Source organism: Sus scrofa, chromosome 1, assembly GCF_000003025.6.
Source record: "Sus scrofa isolate TJ Tabasco breed Duroc chromosome 1, Sscrofa11.1, whole genome shotgun sequence".
Taxonomy (NCBI): domain Eukaryota; kingdom Metazoa; phylum Chordata; class Mammalia; order Artiodactyla; family Suidae; genus Sus; species Sus scrofa.
This window is the reverse complement of record NC_010443.5, coordinates 16,122,406-16,141,271: the sequence shown is the minus strand read 5'-3', so window position 1 is coordinate 16,141,271 and position 18,866 is coordinate 16,122,406. Positions and strand designations below refer to the sequence as shown.

Below are 18,866 nucleotides of genomic sequence, written 5' to 3'. Positions count from 1 at the left end.
CCTTCTCTGTCTTAGGGGTCCTTCTCAGTGTCTGCCTCAAGGCTGAGCAGTCTTGGGGTGACCTTAGATGTTTATTCCCCTGGAGGTGGGTAGGGAGGCGGGCCATTGTGGGGAGAGATTTCCAGACCTCTCTCTTTGGACCTGAAGGTCACAGAGACTCCAGATTTCCAGAGTGGCTGAGGTTTCACCCTTCTAACCTGCTATGGTTTCAGTCTTGTGTTATCATAAAGCAAACAGCAACAGAGTGCAATCAGACACACTAAGCTGACCACAAGCAGGCTCAATCAAGGTTTTATTCCCTCAGTGACATTTATCTCCTACTGCTACGCTTTTTTTTTTTTTTTTTTTTGGCTCTTGGGTCTCTTCATTCTCATTCTGACCATCCCCAGAAAGTAAAACCATTGAAGGAAAAGCATCATTTTTTAGCTTCTTTTCAAAAGAGAGATGCCTTTATTTTCAACCAATCAAGTCTCTTCTTTTCCCTCTGTACAAAGGAGAACCCTCGTTCAAGGGAATCAGTTGGACTTACTTCAGAATAACCTGACACACTTCCCTTCCCATTTCTGCCTGATGAAAGCAACTCTAGGTGGATTCAGGAATCCTGAGAGCCAAGCTAAGAAATAAGGGTGTACTATGCATAATCTGGCTTCTAATTAGATTTTGTTCTTGCACTTGCTTGAAACAAACCATGACTTATAAGAACCCGAGACTAAAATACCCCCCCCGCCCCCGCCTTCAATTCCTTTAAATCCAGTTTCTGTGAATCCTCTCAGATTAGCTTTCCTCCTTAAGCTTAGAAGAATTCCTCAAGCAGCCCACCGTGCCTACTTCTGCTCAATTTACTGGGATTTCTCAAAAACCACCCCGAGGACTGAGAAATCAAAGCCACTCTTCTGGATACCCGCAATTAAGTGTGTTTATTTGGATGGAGGGTGTTGCATTTCTGACTCGGTTGAGGAGGGTCCGGCGGTCCTGCCTGGGCGGGTCTCCCAAGTGCAGCCACCAACAGGTGCAAGAACGCGACAGCAGGACCCAAGTGACCCCAGCCTCCGGTGGCGTGCTTACCCAGCCGAGCGGAAGCCCGGGCGGTGGCCGGGGCGCCAGCTTCCAGGCCTTCCTGCTCATCTTCTGAGCCGCGGCTGAGGCTGTAACTGCTGTAGCCGCGGTGCAGCGCGAACTTGCAGACGTTTCGGCCGCGCGCCGTGCAGTTGAAGAGGTAGCAGCCGAGCGCGGCGGCCGGGGACGCGGGCCGCCGGGACAGCTCCACCACCGCCACGGAACAGCGCGGCTCGAGGCAGCAGGCGGCCAGGCACTGCCGCCAGTCCCGCACGGCCGCCGGCGCCCTCAGAAAGCTGGCGCCGGCGGCGATGGAGTCCTTGGTGCGGATGATGGCGTCGGGCATGGCACTGTAGCCGCCGCCGCCCGGGCCCGGGCAGCCTTCCTGGGGGCCGCCGCCCGCGCGCAGCTCCAGCTCCAGCTCCTCCTGCGGTCGTTCTTGCTGCAGCTGCCGGCGGAACTCCTCCAGCAGCTGCTCCACTCCCGAGAGCTGCGCATGCAGCTCGGAGAGCGGCGCGGAGGGCGATGCTGCCGCGCGGCCGCTGGGCAGCCACAAGCACAGCAGCAGCAGTCCGTGCAGTGCCGGGCGCCGCGGAGGCCGCTTGCGCCCCGAACCCGTGCTCTCCCGGGTGGCAGAGGCCATGGCGGCCGGTGGCGGAGGAAGCGAGCCGAGGAGGGGCCGCAGAGCGCGAGGGAGCCGGGCGAGCTCGGGGCTGCGGCCTTCCTGCGAGGTCGCGGCGGGCGCTAGGCCCCGGCGCCTCAGAGCGCAGCCTCCCCGGGGCCCCGCTGCGCCCCCGAGGTTGCGGGAGCGCGGTCGCCCGCGGGCACGGCAGCAGCGAGAGGCATAGCCGGCTCGGCCCTATACCGCTCTGCGTCCTTTCCGGGGGTTTCTGGGGCGCCGGCGCCTCTCCGCCGCCGGTCAGGGCGCCCTCGGTGAAGATCAGCACCGGGGAGGTGAACAGTGGCCGTGGGGGCGGGGCGTGCCAAGCCCCGCCCAGGCCCGCCCCTCCCGCCCCCTTCCTTTGCTCGCGTGGACTCCGCCCACACCCGGAGGTTTCCCTGGGTTTAAGCGAAAGTAACTCCGCAGCAGAGCGCCCCCGGAAAGGGACTTTGTGCCTGTGGCCCTCTGAATCTGGGCGGGGTTCATGTCTAAGAACCCTGGGCTTTATTAACTAGCCAGAGATGCTCAGTTGCCGGCTCAGAGGGGTACGGGCACTTGGGGTGAAAGGAAGGGGGGTGTCCACACATCCTTGTGACCTCAGAGCCCGCTCCAGCGACTGGGGAACCATCAGGCACTCTCTTCGGTCCTTCACTCTGATTGTCTCCTCCACCTTATGTCCCCAGGCCTAATTGTGGAACAGATGGCGGGCGGTGCTGTGGAAAAATACGCAAATAGCCGTCACATTCCCTGTGGAAATCTGAACACAGTCAATTAGAGGACATGATGACGTCACTCACTGCGTGTGCAGAGGCCTTCAGCTGAGGTCTTGTAAGATCTAGAGAAATGGTGTTTTCTGTGACTTAATAAAACGTATGAAAAGACGTCTGAAAACCTCCCACCCAGGGAAGGCTTACACCTGGGAGTTCTAGCTGCCTGTGATCTTTATTTCTGAGTCCATTTCTTTTTTCTTTTTCTCTTTAGGGCCGCACCTGTTAGCATATGGAAGTTCCAGGGCTAGGGGTTGAATTGGAGCTGCAGCTTCCAGCCTATGCCCCAGCCCCAGCCCCAGCCACACCACCACCAGATCCCAGCCGATTTGTGACCTACTTGGCAGCATTCAGCATCCATGGATCCTTAACACACTGAGGGAGACCCCTGATCCACCTGGCAATCCTCGTGCATACTAGCTGGGTTCTTAACCCTCTGAGTTCCTTTCTATTGACTCATTTTTCTCTTGATAATGAATCACATTTTCTTTTTAGCACACCCAGAAATTTTTTATTAGAAACTTGAACGTTGTGAATGGTACATCATTAAATGTATTTTCTAGGAAGCTAAAAATAAATAGCTGGGTAGGAAAACAGCAGTCTCTGCCATAATTTTTATTTTCACAGCTGACATTTAGGAGCCCATTGCTTTCAGTCCAGAACAGAGTAGGAGGCGAAATTAGATAAAGTGAAAGTAAAAATAGAAAAAAAGAAAAGAGAAAAAAATAAACCTAGTAGTTCTTGTGAGGGAGAAATTAAAAATTTTTTTTGTGTATGTGCGGGGGTGTATTTGAGTGCTTTTGAGGCTGAAAAAAAAAAAAAAAAAAAAAAAAAGGATCTCTTAGCCCTGAAGGCTATGTCTGGGGAGCAGCACTTGGGCTTCAGTTTCTTGCATCTCTGAGGTGTTTACCCCACTTGAATTCAGTAACTTTCAGATGTCCTGGAAGTCATGTAAATTCCTTTTCTTTTCCTTTTTTTTTTTTTTTTTTTTTTTTTGATCTTTTTGCCATTTCTTGGGCCACTCCTGCGGCATGTGGAGGTTCCCAGGCTAGGGGTCCATTCGCCGCCGGCCTACGCCACAGCCACAGCAACGCGGGATCCGAGCCGCGTCTGCGACCTACACCACAGCTCACGGCAACGCCGGATCCGTAACCCACTGAGCAAGGGCACGGATTGAACCTGCAACCTCATGGTTCCTAGTCGGATTCGTTAACCACTGCGCCACGACGGGAACTCCCCTTTTCTTGTTTGGCCACACTTGCCACATATGGAAGTTCCCCAGCTGGAAAGGAATTCTGAGCCACCACTGCGACCTACACCACAGCTGTGGCAATGATGGAGCCCTAAGCCACTGCGTCACAGCAGGAACTCCTTCATTTTTGCTTAGACCTCAAAGCATGAGTAAGCTTGGCTTGGTATGAGGAGAAACTTTCACAAGTGATAAAAATGGCCCTTGCTGATATCATCTTCTAACCTTCTAAAGGCTAGTTATTATTATAATGATTAGTATTAAAATAAACATGTATAGGAGTTCCTGTTGTGGCTCAGCAAGTTACAAACCAGACTAGCATCCTTGAGGATACGGGTTTGATCCTTGGCCTGGCTCAGTGGGTTAAAGATCTGGTGTTGCCACCAGGTGCAGTGTAGGTCCCATATGTGCCCTGGCTCTGGCATGGCTGTGGCTGTGGTGTAGGCTGGCAGCTGCAGCTCCGATTCAGCCCCTAGCTTGGGAACTTCCATATGCTGCAGGTGCAGTCCTAAAGAGAAAAAAAAAAAGTGTATAATATGATAATATGATATAATATTAAGTAACAATTATGTGATTTCCTAGTTTGCAAACACTTGCATGTATATGGTCTCAATGGTAGATGAACCTGTGACCTCACTCTCGTCTTAGGGGCAGGAAAGGAGGGTCAGACCGAGACCCAGCTCATCTACTCCACAGGGTGGGGGCGGGGTGACGAGGGAGAGGGGGAGGGACGGCGTTGCTCAGGGCATCACGTCCAGGCCCTTCCAGCACCAACCAAATTTCCCCGGTTTGCTTACTTCACAGTTTTTTTAAGAAAGATGAAATGACTTAATGATTTCTTTTTCTTTTACTGTTAGCAGAGGTTATTTCCGGGGTATGAGATGGGAACAGTGAAGCAGAGTGTTTACTTTCTTACTTCATGAGTCTTTATATCAGTTGAATTTTTTATAATGATTTACGATTAAGGAAATAAATCACTTATCTCCAAATGCTAATTCTTTCTCCTTTCAGTTTTTTTTGGGTATAAAATATCTTTGATTTGAAAGCCTAAATGTCAAAACCTTGTGAACGGACAGAATTTTACTATGAGGATGCAAATGTCAGGACTGCGATCTTAATAGATGGAGATGTGTCTCTGTTTTAGCTCATTCAGGGTAAACGTCCAGCAAATTGAGATTTGCACACTGAGGTCAATTTATTGAAGGTTGGAATGAGACTGTCATCCAAGAAATGGATTTATTCTTTTTTTTTTTGCCTTTTCTAGGGCCACTCCCATGGCACATAGAGGTTCCCAGGCTAGGGGTCCAATCGGGGCTGTAGCCACCGGCCTACACCACAGCCACAGTGACGCCAGATCCGAACCGCGTCTGTGACCTACACCACAGCTCATGGCAACGCCGGATTGTTAACCCACTGAGCGAGGCCAGGAATCGAACCCACAATCTAATGGTTCCTAGTCGGATTCGTTAACTACTGCGCCACAACGGGAACTCCCAAGAAATGGATTTAAATGCTTTACAGGCAATAAATAAGTTAAAATAATGCATGTGAAATCCTTAAAAGGGCATCTGACACATGGAAGATGCTCAATAAATGATAGTAATATCATATCTAGCCCCACCTTTTAATTTTACAGATATCAAAAACAAGGTGCCACAAAAATGAGGCAGCTTCACAAGATCAGAAGGTCAGATGACTAGTAGGTGTACAATCAGCTGAGGCCTGAATCCTCCTACACCTGCCAGCCCGGTGGTCATTACATAAGATTCCTCCCAGCCTCACTGCTGTCACAGCATCTGCTCTGCCCACATCCCTGCCGGGGGCCACCCCACCTCCCAGGTGCCCAACCCCCACTCCATGTCCACTGCTGATGGAACAGTAAAGAGTACCTGGCCTGAGCCCAGCCATTGGACACCGTCTCCCAGGATCACAGATCATAGAATCCAGGGACAGTGGAACCAGTGAGGGACTTGAAGCTGGGAGGCCAGGTGAGGGCACATGTCACATGGGGGGCAGTTACCAGTTAAGAGATTGGACAGTGTTTCTTTTCTGTAGGCTGTCTTCTTACTTTCTTGATGATGGTGTCCTTTGAAGCACACTTTTTTTTTTTTTTTTTTTTTTGGCTTTTTAGGGCCACACTTAAGGCATATGGAAGTTCACAGGCTTCCATTGGTTTGAATTGGAGCTGTAGCTGTGGGCCATACCACAGCCACCGAAATGCTGGGTCCCAGACCCACTGATCAAGGCCAGAGATTGATTGAACCTGCATCCTCATGGATACTAGTCAGATTCATTTCCACTGCATGACAATGCAAACTCCCACAAATGTTTTAAATTTTGAGAAAGTTGAATTTGTCTATTTGTTGTTGTTACGGTGTATTTAAGATTTGCCAAATAAGCTCACAAAGATTACCCTTGGGTATTCTAAAACTTTTGTAATTTAACTCTTGCATATATACATATGATCAATTTTGAATTAATTTTTGTGTGTGGTGTGAAGGTTTCAGAATATACCATTCCACATTTGCTGCTTTGAATATGATTATTTTGACCATGTGCCCTTGAAAAACAGGAAAAGTAGGAAGAGGCTTTCTCTGAAGTCCCTTTATCTGGATAATGAGGGCTCCTCTCAAAAAACTCAACTGTAAACTGTTTCAGTGAATTTCACTAGCCCCAAAAACTCTAGTTCATCACAGGAGAGGAGATTAGAAGTCAACACCACACCAAGGCAGCCAGTCACAGGCCACCATCCCTCTCACCTGGTGCTCCCGGGCCCACTGATCTTCTTAAAAATCATCTCCTCTCCCCTGAGAGCTGAGGTCACCCCTCCCTTCTTTATAAAGATGCTATTTAGTCCTGACTTCAAGGCACCTTGGAGAGCTGGGTTGGGGCTCTTCCTTTAGTATCTCCGGGAGCACATGAGGAATTAGAGTTAGTAAACTTCTATTTGCTTTTCCCTTGTTAGTCTCTCTTTAATTACAGCGCCATCAGCCAAGAAGTCAGAAGGTAGTGAGAAAATTATTTTCCTCCCTTAGTGAGAGTGATAGGGGTGGAGTAGGCACAGGTAGTTGTAGAAGTCCCAATAAGGGACCACAGATAAACAGAGAAACTTAGGGGATTTTGGGAGATCACTGTAAGTTAATAAATTGTTCAAAAAAACCATCAGAACAAGGCAAGTTTGCTTGACTAGTGGAGGTGTGAGAATTGCCTCAGGTCATTGGGTGGGGGGTGGAATGAGGCCTGCATTCAGATTCAGACCAACTGAGGGCAGGAGTTTGAGCACTGCCCTTTGCTGATTTGAATACACTCCTTACTGGATACCAAGGAGGAGCTACTACTCACAGAAAGGAAGAGGCGGTCTTTTCCAACCCCCACTCCCCTTGGATGATAAAACTGCAGTCCCTCCGATCCTTGGGGCAGAGCCTCCTGCCTTGCCTGCTTGCATCTCTCAGAAACATCTTATCCTAATAGATCTATCTCTTGCCTATCACTTTGTCTCTCATGAATGCCTTCTGCTGGGAAACATGAAGAACCTGAACCTCAGTGAGTCCAGACATGGGGTGAGTGACTTTAATTTAAAACTGTGGGTTTAAGTCCCAATTGGGTTTAGGCTGGGTTCGAGTCCTGGCATGTGTTCAAGTCCCAATCTGTGTTCTGGCTAGGTTCAGGCTGTTAGTGCTGTCAGTTTCAAAAGTATGGGGTTCACACCTTCATTCTTTTACCTGACACGGTCTTTTGCATGTGCTCTTGTTTATTTCTGAGTCAATTTGTATTGATTCATTTTTTCTCCTGATTATAACTCCATATTCTGACCACATAGTAGGGCACAAAAATAACCTCAACAAATTTAAGAGTATAGAAATTATTTCAAGTAGCTTCTCTGAACACAGTGGTATGAAACTAGAAATCAACCACAGGAAAAAAAATGAGAAAAAACTGACTACATGGAGACTAAACAACATGCTACTAAAAAACCAAGAGATCAATAAGGAAATCAAAAGGGAAATTTAAAAATACCTCGAGACAAAGATACTGAAAACACAGCAATTCAAAATCTATGGGATGCCGTAAAAGCAATGCTTAGAGGGAAGTTCATAGTGATACAGGCCTTCCTCAGAAAAGAAGAAAAATCTCAAATCAACACTGAATCTACCACCTAGAAGAATTAGAAAAAGAAGAACAAACAAAACACCATAGTCAGCAGAAGGAAGGATATCATAAAGCGTGTAGGTTGCAGACGCGGCTCGGATCCCGCGTTGCTGTGGCTCTGGCTAGGCTGGTGGCTACAGCTCCGATTCAACCCCTAACCTGGGAACCTCCATATGCCGCGGGAGCGGCCCAAGAAATAGCAACAACAACAACAAAAGACAAAAGACAAAAAAAAAAAAAAAAAAAAAAAAAGATCAGAGAGGAGGGAGTGCCTGTTGTGGCTCAGTGGAAACAAATCTGACTAGGATCCATGAGGATGCAGGTTTGATCCCTGGCCTCGCTCATGGGTTAAGGATCTGGCATTGCTGTGAGCTGTGGCGTAGGTCACAGATGCGGCTCTGATCCTGCATTGCTGTGGCTGTGGCTGGCAGCTACAGCTCCTATTCGATCCCTATTCTGGGAACCTCTATATGCTGCTAGTGTGGCCCTTAAAAAAAAAAATCAGAGAGGAAATCAATAAAATAGAGATTCAGAAAACAATAGAAAAAAAATCAATAAAATCAAGAGCTGGTTCTTTGCAAGGGTAAACAAAATTGACAAACCTCTGTCCAGACTCACCAAGAAGAGGAGAGAAAGAACTCAAATAAACAAAATTAGAAATGAAAAAGGAGAAACCTCAAAGGATACTGCAGAAATACAAAAAAAAATAAGAGAATACTATGAACTATTATACGCCAACAAATTTGACAACCTAGAAAAAATGGACAACTTTCTAGAGACATACAGCCCACCAAAACTGAATCAAGAAGACACTGATAAACAGAAATGAAACTGAATATGTAATAAAAACACTCCCTACTTACAAAAGTCCAGGACCAGATGGCTTCAAGGGCGAATTCTACCAAACATAAAAGAAGAAATTATACCCACCCTTCTCAAATTTTTCCAAAAGGTTGAAGAAGAAGGAAGACTCCTAAAGACATTCTGTGATGCCACCATCATCCTGATACCAAAACCAGACAAAGATACCACCAAAAAGAAAATTATAGGCCACTATCTTTGATGAATATAGATGCAAAAATTCTCAACAGAATTTTAGCCAACTGAATCCAATATATAAAAAAGATCATAAACCACGACCAGGTGGGATTCATCCCAGGTGCACAAGGATGGTTCAACATATGCAAATCAATCAACGTCATTTACCACATTAACAAAAGAAAAGTAAAAAAACCACATGATCATCTCAATAGATGCAGAAAAAGCATTTGATAAAGTCCAAGATCCATTCATGATAAAAAAAAACTCTTATTACCAAAGTGGGTATAGAGGGAACATACCTTAACATAATAAAAGCCATTTATGACAAGCCCACAGCAAATATAAATACTCAATAGAGAAAAGCTAAAAGCCTTTCCGCTAAAATCTGAAACAAGACAAGGATGCCCACTCTCACCACTTTTATTCAACATAGTATTGGAAGTCCTAGATATAGAAATCAAACAAAAGAAACAAAAGGTATCCAAATTGGAAAAGAAGAGGTAAAATTGTCACTGTATACGGATGACATTATTATATAGAAAACCCCAAGGACTCTACACAAAAACTACTCAAACTGATCAACGGATTCAGCAAAGTAGCAGGGTGAAAAATTAACATTCAGAAATCAGTACACTTCTGTATACTAACAATGAAATATTAGAGAAGGAATATAAAAATACCTTTTAAAATCACACCTCAAAAATTAAATACCTAGGAATAAACCTGACCAAGGAGGTGAAAGACTTATATGCTGAGAACTGTAAAACATTAATCAAGGAAATTAGAGAGGATTCAAAGAAGTGGAAAGATATTCCATGCTCCTGAGTTGGAAGACTTAATATCATAAAAATGGCCACACTACTCTGAGCAATCTACAGATTCAATGCAATCCCTATCAAATTACTCATGACATTTTTCACAGAACTAGAACAAACAATCCAAAAATTTATATGGAACCATAAAAGACCCAGAATTGCCAAAGCAATCCTGAGGAACAAAAACCAACTCTCCCAGGCTTCATACAATATTACAAAGCTACAGACATCAAGACAGCGTGGTACTGATACCAAAACAGACATAGAGACCAATGGAACAGAATAGAGAACACAGAAATAAACCCAGACACCTATGGTCAATTATTGAAAAAGAAGGCAGAATATAAAATGGGAAAAAGTCTTTTCAGCAAGTGGTGCTGGGAAACTGGACAGCCACATGTGAATCAATGAAACTGGAACACACCCTCACACAATGCACAAAAATAAACTCAAAATGGCTTTAAGACTTAAACATAACACAAGACACCATCAAACCCCTAGAAGAGAACATAAGCAAAACATTCTCTGATATCAACCGTACAAATATTTTCTTAGGTCTCCCAAGGCAACTGAAATAAAAGCAAATAAAAGCAAAAATAAACCAATGAGACCTAATCAAACTGACAAGCTTTTGCACTACAAAGGAAAGCAACCAACCAACCAACCAAACAAAAAGACAACTTACAGAATGGGAGAAAATAGGTTCAAACGATGCAACCGACATGGGCTTAATCTCCAAAATAAGATAGGACTCAGGTTTGGCTGAGACCAGAGCTTGATGTGTACAGGTGATCTGTGTAGGGAGAGACTCCTGAGCACCGGGCTGGTAGACAGGAAACTGCATTGAATCCCTGGGAGGAGGCAACCTGGAAGCAACTGGCAGACTCTATGTACAGGGCTGGGTTCAGTAGGAAGGGACTGGAAGAATAGGAGGAAGCTAGAAGGCTGCCATCAGAGACAGGCCAGCACAGCCTGGTGGGGGGACCATGGGCCTTCATGTGCCCGGGCTCACCCCATGCATGTCCCTGGCCACTGGCCTCACAAGAGACTCCAGATGGGGTTAGAACTAGCACCTGAAGCAATTTCATGCATGTGGACTCTAGATCATACTTCCCTGGCCAAAAATCGAATCCAAACTATACGAATAGGTTAAACAGACAAAAGCCAAAAAGAAGAACAATAACCACCAAAAAGCCTAGAAAAGGAAGGAACCAGGTTAATGTTGAGAGGGCTTCCTTCATTCCTGACCAGACTTGGAGGCAATATTGACTCTGTCCAGACTGGGACGCCATTCTGCTTGGATGCATATGTCCTTAATATTAACTTCTGTCTGTCCTGCCACCTTGATTCAGGTGCAGCAGGCAGAATTAGTTATCACACAAACTCCACCTTGTTTGACCAAAAGGTAATCCAGGGCTAGACGGCTGTCAAGAACTACACTGGCCAAAGAATCCAGAAATGTCTTAAGTCGTGTGAGGGCTTGTCCTGTCTGTTCCATCATATAACCCAGCTGTCTGGTGAGATTACTCAGTGCTGCTTTGTGATAGGAGAAGCCTCCTCATGGAGCTGCTAGTCCTAGGGCCAGTCCTGCCCCTGCCAAGATCATTCCTAGTGCTCTTTGGGTGCCATGCTGAGCGGGAGCGGGAGTGGTCCCATTAAGAGACGAAAATCTCTCTCCTATGCTGCAGATGTTATCGGTGCATTTACAGGCCAGAGCCTGGTTGGAAAATGACAGGTCCTGGCTACAATTTTGTAACATATGATGGCTTGGATGTCTGCAGAGGAAAACAAACCCTTGAGGTGTGCAGACCTGAATGTCTGTCTCATGGCTGTTAAGAGTGGACTTAAAAAAATAAACAAAAAAAAATTTTTACAAAAGGCGTTCCTGTTTGGGCTCGGTGGGTTAAGAACATGACTAGTACCCATGATGATGAGGGTTTGAAGCCTGGCTGTTCTCAGTGGGTTAAGGATCCAGCATACCAATGAGCTGTGGAGTAGGTCACAGACACGGGATCAGATCCCATGTTGCTGTGGCTGTGGTGTAGGCAGGCAGCTGTAGCTCAGATTCGACCTTGAGCCTAGGAACTTCCATGTGCTGTGGGTGCGGTTCCAAAAAAAAAAAAAAAAAAAATTGCTGGTGAAATTTCTATTTGTCCTTCATCAAGCTCGCTCATCTCAAGCCCTGTCAAAAATCAAACAAGCAAAAGCTGGATAAAAAAGTTTTCAATTTTTCGAGTGTGTTAATGAGTACTTGGGATTGACACACAATAAAAGTGGCCACTGAAATACACACCTTTCCACATGTCAACAAAAGGGGCAAAGAAAACGCTCATCACCCACACCTATAGCACAAGGAAGACACTGAAAACACTTAAGTCCATAAGAATATTTAGTGCTCAAGGACAGTAGTGGTGATTCAGGATGGAGTCTGAGGGTTAGGTGGTAGTGATGCCTCAAGCTGAAATCTGTTTGGGTCACTGTACCGTAGTTTCATAGGAGAATATACTGCTTATATTAGGGAAGTGGGAACCCCTGGAGGCCACAGGGGAGGTTAGGTCGCCATTCTGGCAGGTGGCCTCCTCACAAGGTCTGGGTGGGAGGGGGCCAGGAGGGAGGTGGAGAGGAGGGTTGAGGGGAGGGGGTTATAGGAGCTCAGGAGGGAGAGGGTTGGGGGGGACCTAGGGGGTTGAGCCTTAAGAAGCCTCCACATGGAGCTATAGCACTTTTGGCTCCTGGTTCCTCCTGCAACTTGGAAATAGAAATCTTGGCCCCAGTCTCGCAAGTTTTTTTCCAATGAGCAGTCACTTTGGTTCACAAAAGGTCTTGGGCTTCACTGGCACACAAACTATTAGAAAACATATCCTTGTGGACACTGCAGGTATCAGCAAACTTCAGCCCCTTTCACTAGGCAGCAGAGTTCGGGCAAAAAAAATCTTGATTTTTTTTAAGGAAAAGCAGGAATGGAGTTCCCCGATGGTACAGTGGGTTAAGGACCCAGCATTGTCACCGCTGTGGCTCGGGTTCAATCCCTGGCCCTGGAACTTCCTTATGCCTCCCCCCCTCCCCCGCCAAAAAAAAGAATATTAGTCTTATGAATCATTGGTTTAAAAAAAAATAAAGAAAAGCAGGAATGACTGAAAACGGGACTGGAGACGGAAAGCCCGGGGGGTGGGGGGGTGCAGAAAAGAAAGGCAGAGGAGCAGGAGGCGAGAGCTTGGGGATGAACACGAGGGCCGCTGTGGGCCGGGCCTGGCTCTCAGACCCAGAAGCCTTTCTGTCTGCAAAGTTGGGGCTCCCCCAGGATCCAGGACCTGCGGGCGAGGGGCAACTCTGCCATGCGAGACCGGGCACCAATGCTGCAGGGGGGCGACTCTGCCTGGGCACCGGCGGCAGCGGCGTGCGGTGACGCCCCTCGGGGGACGCTCGGCCAGAGAATCCCTCTGCAGATCCGGACGCCTCCCTCTCTACCAAGTTGGGGCTCTCCCAGGATCCAGGATCCGGGGGTGGGGGCACCTCTGACGCCCGGGCGGGGGCAACTCTGCCGGGACCCGGAAACATTGCTGCGGAGTCCCAACTCTGCAGCGGCGGCGGCGGCGGCGGGAGATGACGCCCCTGTGGCTACTGTCGGGGCAGAAGATCCCTTCTTCAGACCCCCAGTCTTCAGAGCCGGAGGCCTCGCTCTCTGCAAAGGTGGGTCTCCCTGGGATCCAGGATGCAGGTGATGATGGCGAGAACTCTTGGCTTCCTGGATCTGCTTGGTCCTCTGGTTCTGCGTGGCCCCTGGCGCCGAGTCCTGGGATGCACCTGCAGTGGATGCAGCACGGGTGGCGGCTCAGCGGCACCACTGGCCCGGGGGCGAGGCACCACCGGCGCTGCGAGGCACCACTGCCTTGGCCCCATGGAGGCGGCGGAGGCATAGCCTTTGGACCAGAAGGGAGACGGGGTGTCAGCCCGGGTTAGCAAAGCTTCGCGCCGGGTGGGGTCGCCGCCCCCTCCACTTGAACCTCTCCGGGCTCCCTTTCTCCTCCGTGGCTTCTCTCCAGATCGGAAAAGAGGCGACCTGAGTGAAAAAGTCACGTGAGGAGGGTGGGAAGTGAGGAGGTGACAGGTGAGAGAGAGGACGAGCCAGGCAGGAAATGCAGCGCAGCAAACCCTCAGCCCGCTCCTTGGGAAGTGGGAGCCCCAGGAGCCAAGCCAGGGAGGACAAGTCACCTTGTATACCCCATGCCACCAGGATGGGACCCTGAGAGGCTGGGTGGGAGAGAGGGGAGAGGCTCTGGAGAGGGAGGCACTGGGGACAGGAGATTGGTAATTAGGGGATGGGGGAGGGATAGATGGAGGGGGGTGGGATGGAGGGGAAGGGTGGGTCTGGGTGGTCCCATAGGGTCCTGCCTGTGGTTACAACGCTGTTTATTACCCATCTGCCGGGGCCTCAGGAAGCCCAGGACCTCCCACACCTTCCCACCTATGAAGGGGCCCTATTCCCTCCTCCCACCAACTGGCCCCTTATCCCCTGGCCTGAGGACATAGTCCAGCAACAGCCTGGGAATCTGACCCACGACTACTTCAAGCAGGAGGGACTGGAAGCAGTTTCCCAAAGTGTGAGGCAGGGAATGAGGGTGAGGCGCCCCCCCCCCCCACCTTCATAGCCTCTAACAGGTATTCATTAGGACAGGAGTTTGCAGGTTTTTTCTCCCAAAGGCAGAAGGGAAATCTGTTGCCTTTACAGCCATGTGGGGTCTGGGTCTGTGCACAAGCCCCCCTGCCCCTTGGTGACCCAACAGCAGCCAGAGACAAGATGCAAAGCAGTGGGGAAGCAGGCTTGGCCAGGGCCCTAGTCTCTGACCCCAGTCCTGGGGGACACGCCTCCCAGGGAATCGTCCCAGGGGAGCCCCAGCTGCTGGGTGCTGAAGAGCCAGAAACATGCCCTGTGCGGCCTTGTAGCTTCTGGGTGCTGTGAATGGGTCAGGAGCGTGGGGGCGGCAGCTTCAGGCTAAGGCTCCCTCCTTTGCTGTGGGGTGGCTTCCTTGGTCCAAGGAGCACAAAGGGACACTGCCTGAACCATAAGCGTGAGCAAGGATAGTGGTGGTACAACAGTTCTGGTGTCAGATCTGTGCCACCTGCTGGTGCATCTCATTGGTTGCCTGTGGCTCGGCTTATGTCAAACCAGAAAGTCCGTCTATCTTATGACAGCTGACCTGTCTGACCTGCTGATGAGGGGCTGGATGAGCCCAGCTCATGGTGGGCAGCTCTGACATTCCTTGGCCAAAGGCTCCATCTCTACCAGGGCCCAGAACCAGACCAGGAGCTACACCTAAAAAGTGTGGATTTCCCCACCGCAAGTGGTGTGGCCTTGCTTCAGAACAGGAGGGGTCTGTGCTGCGAGCATCCAAATAGAAATGCCATATACTGTATGTAGCACCTTCGCAACCACACATGCCGCTGAGGTCCTAGCTTCTGCTGGGGATCTGCCTATAACAGGTTCAGCCTTATGCATTTAGTCAAGTATTGTCAGGGGCCAGGTGCCTTCCAAAGATGGGAAGGCCAGAAGGACTTTTGGACTTGCTATGGTAATAAAAGGGCCTTCCTTGCTGGAACCCAAGGAACTCTCTCCCTCCCTCTTTCTCTCTGGCTCTCTCTCTCTGTCACTGCAACCCACCATCCCTCTCTCTCTTGTCAAGGCTTCTGGGTTCTGAGAACCAGCTCAGTCTGGAACCTGGGCAGAGGATTCAGACATTGTGTTGGGATGGCTGCTTTCAGCCTCCTGATCCTCCAGCCTTGTGGTCTGTCTCTGTATTTCTCTCCATCAGGCGGGCTGGCTGCCCCTCTGTGGCCTCTGGGAGCACCTCTCTGGACTCGGGCCCTGGCTGGCCTTCCCACCTCTCTGATCACTGTGACCAGTGCACCTGCTGTGCTCCTGGCATCGAGCCCCTCCCGTGGCATTGACTCCTGCCAAGTTTTCCATCCCTGCCGCTGCTGGAAGCCCCTGGGGAACGCCCTCTCATGTCCCCGTTCCTGCCCTGCAGCAAAGTCAGGCCTGACCTGCTGTGTGGACACACTTCCCATCTGAGCTCTCCTCGTAGCTCCATGGAGTCCTCAGGCTTTCCCGGGGAGCAGGGCTGACCGCGCACGCTCCTGCCCTTCCGCGGCATGTCTGCCCTGGCACATTCGCGTCTCTGGGCCTTTCCATCCCCTCCTCTACCAGCTGCCTCGGAAGCTCTGGACTTCCTGTTTCAGGCAGCGTGGACCAGGCCTCCTTCCCAAGACCCAGACTAGTGGCCGAGGAGTGGCCTCTCCCTGGGCCTGGCTGAATTCTGGGACCCGTGACTGCAAAGTGTGCCTTGTCCAGCTCCGGGCTCTCTGGTCATCCGCCCCCACTGGGACCTCCCTTCCTCAGGAGCAGCCCCTACACGCTCTCCATCTCCCTGCATCTTCCTCCTCCTCCTCCTCCAGCAAGGGAAGGGCACTAGTTTAACTGGTGATGGGGAGGGGAGGGCCGGGCACGGCGGTCCTTGCTCTGCCAGCCCAGCCCTTCAGAGATGCCCCGGCTCTCACAGAGACTGGGAGGCGGTGCCTGTGGGTCTTTTTCTCCTAACCCCAACCCTTACCTGCATTTGAAAAAATTTTATTGGGGAGTTCCCTTGTGGCTCAGCAGGTTAGGAATCTGACCAGTATCCATGAGGATGCGGGTTCAATGCCTGGCCTCCCTCACTCAGTGGGTAAAAGGATGTGTCGTTGCTACAAGTTGTGCTGTGGATCCAGATGTGGCTCGGATCTGGCGTTGTGGTGGCTGTGGCATAGGCTGGCAGCTACAGCTCAGATTCAACCCCTGGCCTGGGAAGTTCCATATCCTGTGGGTGTGAGTAAATTCCCCTGCGCCGTGCAGCAGGTCCTTGTGACATGTCTGTTTTATATGCAATACTGCATATATATCAATCCCAACCCCCTAAGTGCCACCTGGCACGTTTCCCCTTTGGTAAACCTATGTGGTTTGGAAATCATTGAGTCTGTGTCTGTTTTGAAACTTCTATACTATCATTACTGTTAGATTCTACATATTAGTCATCTCACATGAGATTCATCTTTCTCTGACTTTCCTCACTGAGTAGGATTATTTCTAGGTCCACCCACGTTGCTGCGAATGGCATTACTTTGTGACTTGTTCGGCCGAGTAACATTCTACTGTGTATGTACCACATCTTCTTTAGCCAGTCCTCTGCTGATGGACATTTATTGCACCTGCATTTGTCCTTCACAGACTCTCACCCTCTTTGCTCTGACGTCATTGTCAACCCTAAATCCAGAACAGGACCACCATGGGGTGAGGTCCAAGCTCAGGTCAAGGGAAAGACCTTTCTTTGCTGTCGCTGTGTTAGTGAGAAGCTCAAAGTCTTTGGGCCTCTGAGCCGTGAAGGTGAAAGGCCTGAGACGCAGAGGAAACCACTTCCGTTACACTGGAAATTGTCCCAAGCAGCGGTAAGTATGAAAGGGCAAACCTAGAGGAGTCGTCGGAGGGGTCGGGAGCTGTGTGTTGATGAAAGACCTGGAAGCTGGTCCCAGCTGAGAGGCTCGGCAGCCAAGGTGGGACGGAGAAGACAGAGCAGGACGAGGAGATTGGAGGAGAAGCTGAGGAGTGATGGGGGCACTGGGAAGGGTTGTCCAGACCACAGGCTGACCTCCACCCCCGGGGGCAGGTCCTCCCGCCCTGTGGGCAGGGTGATGTGTCCCTGCAAAGCCAAGGGACCCTCTAGCGGATTCTGGCACTTTGGCTTCCAAGGACAGAAAGCCTCGTTTTTTTGTTCGTTTGTTTGTTTGTTGCCGTATCTGTGCAATGGGGGGTTCCCAGGCTAGGGGCTGAATCAGAGCTGCAGCTGCCAACCTCCACCACAGCCACAGCAACACCGAATCAGAGCTGCATCTGTGACCTATTCTGCGTGAGACCAGACCAGGTGTGTAAGACTGTGTTAGTCAAGGTTCTCTTGAGAAACAGAATCATTAGGAGACAGACAACTGCAGTTAAGCATCCAGGGGCAACGCTGGATACTTAACCCACTGAGTGAGGCCAGGGATGGAACCCACATCCTCATGGCTACTAGTCTGGTTCTTAACCTGCTGAACCACAACGGGAACTCCAAAACCGTCTTCTTTTGACTCAGAGACCAGAAACTGGACAGAGGTTCATGCTGGAGGCACAGAGGAAAATGAAAGGCCTGTGACCAAAGTCGCAAATAGCCGAGAAAGGTAATCAGAAAGACAGTGAGACACCCTCACAGGCCCATAAAAGTAGTAACTTTTAAAATATACTGAGAAGTGCCACAGGGGAGCAAAGGAAATAGCAGGAATTCTCTTATATTTGTGGCATGAGTATTCATTGAATCAACCTTGAAATACAGCTGAACGCTATCTAGTAGAGCAGCAGATATGTTTTCGCTCCTACAGTGGCCTTCGTGTTCGCTCCAGGCTTGCATGTACGGAGGGCAGGGAGACACTCGCTGCTTTATCCTTGTGGGGCTTGTTGCAGCAAAGGACGCAACCACCTGAACTCCCAGGAAAAAAGGAGCATATATTAACCATGCTGGTGAAAGATTTCTTCTATTTGTCCTTCATCAGACTTGCTTATCCGAAGCCCTGTCAAAAATCCAACAAGCAAAGGGCTGGATGAAAAAATGTCTCTTTCAAGTGTATTGATGAGTACTTGGGATTGACACATGATAAAAGTGGCCACTTAAACACACCTCCCCACGTGTCCATAAATACACAGAGATCACCAAAAGGGGCAAAGAAAACGCTTCTCACCCACACCTTCAGCACCAGGAAGCCACTGAAATCCCCTGAGTCCATAAGAATCTCACCGATTAGGGACAGTATCGGTAACCCTGGATGGGGTCTCGGGGTTGGGTGGGAGGGATGCCTCAAGGTGAAATCGCTTTTGGGGACTGTTCTGTGGTTTTGCAGGAGAATATCCCGCTCGTGTGACAGTTCCAGAGAGAGACCCGGTTTGTAAGAAACACGCACTCACATCTCTTGGCAGGGATGGGGCCTCAGGGTGAGAGCTTGCCCTGAATTTGCGCTGAAAGAGAGTTTTCTGCACTGTGCTCACAACTATTGTCTAAGGTTTTACTTCCTTC

The 18,866-nt window shown here is 49.5% G+C and overlaps 1 protein-coding gene across 1 annotated transcript in view; it reads right to left on the bottom strand.

Annotated features, from left to right (window-relative positions):
• LRP11 (LDL receptor related protein 11) overlaps nt 1-2,045 on the bottom strand; it is a 59,748-nt gene extending 57,703 nt beyond the window's left edge. Inside the window, exon 1 of the mRNA XM_001928988.5 lies at nt 1,066-2,045. Coding sequence (XP_001929023.1) covers nt 1,066-1,699 — 634 coding nt within the window. The 5' untranslated portion in view covers nt 1,700-2,045. The remainder of the gene's footprint in view (nt 1-1,065) is intronic.